The 7243-nt window shown below is 39.5% G+C and overlaps 1 protein-coding gene and 1 pseudogene across 1 annotated transcript in view; one reads left to right on the plus strand and one right to left on the minus strand.

Annotated features, from left to right (window-relative positions):
- Window positions 1-1271: 1271 nt before the first annotated feature.
- The window catches only part of COG3 (component of oligomeric golgi complex 3), a 44738-nt gene continuing 38766 nt past the window's right edge, over window positions 1272-7243 (plus strand). Inside the window, exons 1-5 of the mRNA XM_025048998.1 lie at window positions 1272-1594; window positions 3519-3580; window positions 4617-4782; window positions 5437-5511; window positions 6725-6817. Coding sequence (XP_024904766.1) covers window positions 1421-1594; window positions 3519-3580; window positions 4617-4782; window positions 5437-5511; window positions 6725-6817 — 570 coding nt within the window. The 5' untranslated portion in view covers window positions 1272-1420. The remainder of the gene's footprint in view (window positions 1595-3518; window positions 3581-4616; window positions 4783-5436; window positions 5512-6724; window positions 6818-7243) is intronic.
- On the minus strand, window positions 1950-2068 carry LOC112482294 (annotated as a pseudogene).

Raw genomic sequence — 7243 nt, forward strand, 5'->3', positions numbered from 1 at the left:
TAGTGGATGTGGGAAACGTAATTCTTTCTGCACGACAGTCCTTTTTGACTCCCGCCGTCCTCCAGAGCCCTCAGTGGCAGCACACAGTTCCTGGTGACACTTTAGACTCAAGGTAGATTCTTACCGGATTTGGGAAACGTAATTCTTTCTGCACGACAGTCCTTTTGTGCTTCGATTCCATCACCGTCCAGGAAGAGTTTACCTGGACGAGCGATGCCCTGGGTCTCCAGGCAGACTCCCTCGGGACCGCAGACGGAGGACCTTCCCTGAGCGCTCAGCCTTCCCTGAGCAGCCTGCTCCCTGCACCCGTTCCAGCTTCTCTTCACAGTGGCCTCATGATGCAGATAATGTAATTCCTATTTTACAGCTAAGAAATGGAGAATTAGAAGCATAAAATAATTTCGCTGTCGTCACAGCTTATAGTGAGCAGGGGCAGGGCTCAAGCCAGGCTCCTCGGTGACATTATGTACTGTGCCAGGACGTAGAGTGCCTCAAACCCAGGTACAAAACCCCTTTAGTTACGGGGTTGTATTTCCAAGTTAGTGATGGTGTATTTTGCATCTAGTTTATTTGAGCTTGAAAGAGAAAATACTGTCTTCAGATGAAATTTCTATATCTAGAAAAATAGACAGGGAGGTCATTTCCGAAGGCCGTGGATCAAGATCTCATGTTGCTGGACCCTACGTGTCTTGCCCTAAGGTCTGGAAACTGGAATTGCAACAAAACGGGCTCTTTTCCTTTCCCCAGCAGCCACACTCCCTTTCTTTTCGGTCTAAACGTAGCTTGTCTGTATGACTCCAGGTGAGTTCACACCTGGACTGTCTTTAGCAGCAGTGGGGAACTAGGAAGTATTGACATGAGTGAGGCCTTGGAGGTGGGCTCTCCTGAAGCTGAAGGGAGACTCTGAAATTCTTTCTGTTCAGTTGTAATTTCAAAATTTGTCAGCAAGAGGGAGCGGGTGAAGTGTGCCAGCGGCGGAAATGGTAGGAGGTAACGTTTATCGGTACTTGTTCTTGGGCGTGACGTGTTTTCCGTTGGGGGCCGTTTCTGCGGTCGGGCTTTGTGTTAGATGCTGTGGGGGGCAGCGGGGAACGGCAGGCTGCTCTCAGCAGCACAGGTTCGACCTTGGTCTGGTTCACGAGACGTTCAAGTAAGAAAGTGGGTGTGGGTTAGCACGGACTCATCCCCAGTATTAGAAAGGTAACTCGAAAACCATCCTTTCCTGGGAGTGAGCTCTCAGTGTCATGCTCACGTTTGAGGCTAGCATTTCACAGAGAGAGCGAGCCTAGTTATAAGCGTTAGTATTACATGGCATTTGTTAAATCAGATGGTTTAACACGAAGCATTCCTTTCTCTGACAAAATAACTGAGTTGTAATACCAGTCTCGAGACAAGTTCAGAGTATTTGCAAGATATTTAAATGTCTGTGTGGCCCTTTTTTTTCAAGCTGCCAATTGAAGACTTGTGCAGCCTGACGTTCCAGTCGCTGCCCATCGCACAGACCTCGATAGTGCCCGACTCCACGGAAGACATTCTCTCGAAGGGTTTCACGGCCTTGCAGATGGAAGATGGAAGAATCGAGACCGCACAGCAGGTGAGTGGCAGCCCTGTGTCTAAGGATGTGGGATTATTTTAACTGTCTCGGGACAGGGCTAATACGAAGGGTCCTAATGAAAAGCTCTAAACATTTGGAACTGTGGTTAACACAAAATCTTTTTAAAGCAGTCTTGATTTTGTGTTAGTTGTGGCCATTAAGTGTTTTAAATGAATCTGTTGCCCACTTATATTTGTGGTACAGATAAAAACGTGATATTCCAAGTTTGTTTTGATTTTATTTTATTAAAATATATATATTTTTTTGTTTTAGGCAAGGCAACCCTTGGTTGACCTCACAGATTGCAAGGACCTACCTTGTCAGCTTACAATGTTTTATTTTTTAATTTTTTTTATGCCTGCAGCACCTGGTCTTCCTAGGTGGTCTCCCATCCAAGTACTAACCAGGCCTGACTTTGCTTAGCTTCTGAGATCAGATGGGATCGGGCATGTTCAGGATAGCATGGCCATAGACAATATTCCAAGTTTGGATGTTGATAGATTATTATATTTATTAAGGCTTTACTATTTTATGTACTTTTGACTTCCCCCAGCATGCGTGCATGTACGTGAGTGCGTGCGCGCGCACACACTCACACACACACCCCTCTCTGCCTGTTGCAAGGTAATTTCTCTTTTCAAAACCTAAACATCCTCTTTAGATGAGCCCTTGGAGTTATTTTTTGTCATGTAGCATGTGCAATCTTCTCTTGGTGTCTGCTTATTCCTGATTATAAACCTAAATGGACAGTAGTTTCTTCTGCTGCTTCCTCTGCTCTGTCTGTCTCGTGAAGAATCAGAGCTTAGAAATTCACTGAGTCAAGCAGGGAGCAGTGTGCTGACCGGACGCACAGTGAGTCGAGACAGGCAGTGCTGACGAGCGCTCCAGAGCTAGGCCCGGGGTCTGGACGTCACCTGCGTCACTTACCATCTTCTCGAGTGTCAGCAAATTACTTACCTTCTTAGGTCTTCAGTTTCCTTATGGGCATAACGATGGCAGTCCTATACCCGTGTCACGGATCTTTGTGAGGATGATGCACGGACGTGCCGTATGTGGTGGGCGCATGGTCGCGGTCCAGTGGGCTGCAGCCCGCGCGCTCGGCGGGTTAGTGTCTCGGGAGAGTTAAGCGTACCCGTGACTGCAGGTCCCACGGAGAGTCACAGGACGAAGTCCTGCACCGTGTCTCTGGATTTCTTTGGACGGTTTGAAAACAAAATCTTCTGGATTAAATTTGCACCTGCACGCTCTTTAAATTTAGAAAAACCAAATATATTGAGTTATAATTTATATACGGAAAAACGTAATCATTGTAAACGTACAGCTTGACGAGTTTTGACAAGTGTATGTACCGGTTTAACTACCACTCCGATCAAGATATAAAACATTTCCGTCACCCCAAAAAGTTTCCTCATGCTTGTCGAAGGTCACCTCCCCCTACTTCTTTTTAATAATAGATATTTTCGGCACATTGGCGATAGGGCCATAATTCAAACCCAGGTTTAGCTGCCGTGAAAGTCTGTGTTCTTAAACTAGTCTTACGTTATTTATGAGTTTATATTCTCACAGTTCTTCTTAGATAATAATATTTACTCAAAACCTGACATTACCTACTCAAATTTGGCAAATTAGCAAATGGGCTTTAGCCTCTCAGAGAAGAAATATTTACTTCTTACGTATTGTATCTTTAATATTCTTGATTAACTCTGAAAATGGCCATTGTTTTTAATATCCTTCGCTTTTCCTAGCATGCAGATATTGACTGTGCAATTAAATTATCGTCTCCTGGCATAAAACTAATCATTCACGTCTGAATCCCAAACAGTAAAACTTAGGGTTCCCTTCTGACTGGCTCTTTAGCGTGTGGCCACTTTTCATGTGGTCTGTTTTAGCTCTATTGACAATATAATACTCTTCGTTTTTCCAGTTTTTCTCATGGTTTGCAAAGCTACAAACCCAGATGGATCAAGATGAAGACACTAAATATAGGTATGTGGCTCTTGCATTTGTTGTCTGTCCTCATTTTTAGATCACAGTCATCTGAAGCGTTTTGTAATCTGTGTCTTTAAACAAAATTAAGGTACAAAGAAAACTCCAACAGCAACATTTTCTTTAAGGCTAGTCAGAGAGGATTTGGGTCAACTAGTATTGGAAGTTGTGCGACTTTTAAAAAATTACATTGTAATTAATAGGTTAGGAGAGGCAGACATTGGTTTTTAGGTAAATCTAGAAAGGCTTGGGTTCAGGTGGGAATTAATCAGGAGCTCCAGGAGGTGTTTGCTGCCTTTCTTTAGGAAAGACCCAAGCGACTTTAGGGACGGCCACCTGGACTCTGGGGTGTCACTGTGTTCCTTTTGTGTGTACTGGTAGCATGGGGGAAATGATGGCATATACTTTCTAGCTGATTTGAGGACTGTGGGTTGAGCTTTTTGCATTCGTCGAATATTTATGAAGTGGCTATAATTGCTAAGCATTGTGTTAGGCTCTTCGATATATAATTCTATTTAATGTTCATAGCAGCTCTGTGAGGAAAGGTGATATTATTCCCATTTTACAAATGAGCGAGCTGAGGCCTAGAAATATTAAATAACGGGCCTAATGTCACGGAGACTTGGGCAGAGCTGGCATTTGGACTTAGGTCTTCTAATTCCGAGTCTAGAATTCTTCCCATGATATCATACTCTCTCAAAGCTGGAATTGAACTACCGCCTTGGAGTGGATGGCCCTGGTGTCGTCTTTGAAAGTTGAGCTGGTGATTTATTGTCTTCCAGGCGAAAAGCCAGTTTATGATTTCACGGTTGATTCCTTTAGCTGCTCCTTTTAGTTTCAGTAATTTTTCTCAAATATTGAAACAGTTCGTAACATAGCTTTTGGTACATTTCTGAATGTAATGAACTGCAGCGACTAGGTCCAACTTTCCTCCTGAAGTCCAAGCATTTGGGGAAAAATGAGACTTTGTTGTTTATTGGTTATGCTTATTGGGGGAAAACATTATTGCCAACCCCCTTTTGGTTCTGTTTTCTAGACAGATGAGGGATTACTTGTCTGGGTTTCAGGAGCAGTGCGATGCTATATTGAATGACGTAAACAGAGCTCTTCAGCATCTGGAGTCACTGCAGAAACAGTATCTTTTTGTGTCCAACAAGACGGGAGCCCTCCACGAAGCCTGCGAACAGCTCCTGAAAGAACAGGTAATGGGGCGTAGGGCAGAGGGCCAGTGATTATATTAATATTTTATTTTTAAATAGACGTACACAATTTAATTCTAATCCCCTTTATTTCTCCAAGTATATGTTGAACACTGCTCTGTATGAGGGCCTGTGCTAAGCACACAAAATGTTACATCGACAACCTGCTTTTATTCTAAATCAGCTCAGGCGAATGGGGCAAGGGCTGGCTTTCTTGTATTTTGAACTGTTAGGTCTCAGTACAGTTTCAGAGTGAAGAGGATGCATTAGTTTGCGCTGTCTGCTCTTGACACTTTTCAAACAGGCATCATGGTTATAGCGAAGGTGGCCTTTGGGAAAGATGAACTGATCTAGCTTGTACTTAAATTGTGACTTAAAGATAGAATATTTAATTACTATATTTATATCAGAGTTTTCTCTGTGTGTATTCTGCTTATTAAAAGGCAGTCATTTATTATTTTGAGATTATAATTTACTTTAATAATCATCGATTGTTTTAGTCCATGATTGCAAAAATCTTTGAGCATTATTCTGAAATCTTATGTTTACTATAAATCGGTAATGTCTGATATAAATCAATTCAAAGTTATTTTGAGATTGGAGTGTTGATTCTTGTGTTCTTACAATAATTGATTTTTCTCTTTTAAAAAATGCAAGTCGGAACTTGTCGATCTAGCTGAAAACATTCAACAGAAGCTTTCCTATTTTAATGAATTGGAAACTATTAATACGGTAAGCATGTTTTTCACTTTTTGTAAAGTTAGTGACTTTATATTTCCCTTTCAGAGTATACTCTTAAAACCTATAAATTGGCTTGAGTGATATTTTAACTTAATAGTTTGCTTGCTGTTAGTATTCTTGTTTACGATCAATGGACATATGGTTACCAGTTCAGATTTTTTCAAATGTGATTTAAGTAATCTGCTTACATTGTGTTGATGTTACTAAAAATCTCTTTGTTTGCTACCTCTCATGATATCTTATCTGTAAGCCTTGAAGAAGATTATAAGAAGAAATACTAAATTTTAAATCTTGCTACTACAATAATAAAAAAAAGTTTTTTAAACTAATTTCATTAGTGTGAGGAAAAGTATAGTCCCCGTAATGCATACTTGTATTCCTAAGTAATAGTCTCAATAAAGACTGCTGTGTAAATGACATTTCTGGTTCTTAATTATAGTAATTATATGAAAATGATGTTATTACAATTATTAAATCAATCATAATTATAATTTACTAAAGAGTTAGAAGTCAAGCTGTTAGCCAATTAACAGTGGAATGCAATAGGAAATAGTTCATTGCCAAACTATTTGTATATCGAGATAAGAAATGATCAGCTTTACTTATATTTTGTATACATTACTTACATTTATGTTATGTTATTGTACGTTTTATGTTTTAAAATATAATTTTACATATATCAAGTGTTAAATATCACACATTATTTATGTTTATACTTATACTGTTCCTATTACTATATATTTATTTAGATTTTACATATATATTTTTTACTTTAATAATATGATGGCTAAACATAGTACGACTGACTGCTAGTTAATCCTTTAACCTTGAGAAAATTACCGGTGCTTGAAAATAGAAAATTTATGTATGTTGTAAAGTGCTGATAAATATGAGTCTAGGTATTTGATGTGTAACGTAACATTGTACAATGGAGTAAATAAAATATTTGATAATTCATGAAGAGCCCCATTGAAGATCATTACGAATAAATGGAATTAAATCAGTGTTCTTTTTTGGTTTTCCTTTATTTATTGTTCACATGGACTACCTTTGAGGATATTTTGGTGATTCAAAATGTAAAGACATTAGTATGACTTGTTATATCCTAAAGGGAAATATGGTAGTTCTAATACGTAATTATTAAGTTTTACCTGTACATTTTTGCATTGCGTGAATTAAGGTTGATTTTTTTTTTTCCTTAAAGAAATTGAATTCTCCTACATTGTCTGTGAATAGCGAAGGATTTATACCTATGCTGGCCAAGTTAGATGATTGTATAACATACATCTCGTCTCACGTAAGTCATGGTATCTCTGTATGTTTTTAAGAAGTCTTTTTTCCTTTTGTTTTGAATTTTTTATAAGTTTATTTGAACTAAAACTGACAACAGTTACCGAGAAGCAGTCTCTCAAATGCGCCTTTTAAAATATCTTAACATCCCTATTATACTGTGTCTTATGCTGTAAAGTACTTATTTCTCATGCAGGGAAAAGTATATCACTAATATACTTGAAGAAAAACTGTGGTCATTTCTCAGTCATGGTCAGTAGTGATGTAGAAAGTACTTCCAGCTGCACAGGGAGCCCCTGGAGTAGAGAGAGGTCCTGGCTGACCCAGCGTCATCCCATCTCAAAGCATAAGCGGTTTTTAGGCCACTGACTTTGTTGCACTACATATTACCCGCTGAGGAATTACAGCTGTATTTATTCCCCCAACTATATTC

The sequence above is a fragment of the Pteropus alecto genome, unplaced genomic scaffold, assembly GCF_000325575.1.
Source record: "Pteropus alecto unplaced genomic scaffold, ASM32557v1 scaffold35, whole genome shotgun sequence".
In the NCBI taxonomy this organism is placed as follows: Eukaryota; Metazoa; Chordata; class Mammalia; order Chiroptera; family Pteropodidae; genus Pteropus; species Pteropus alecto.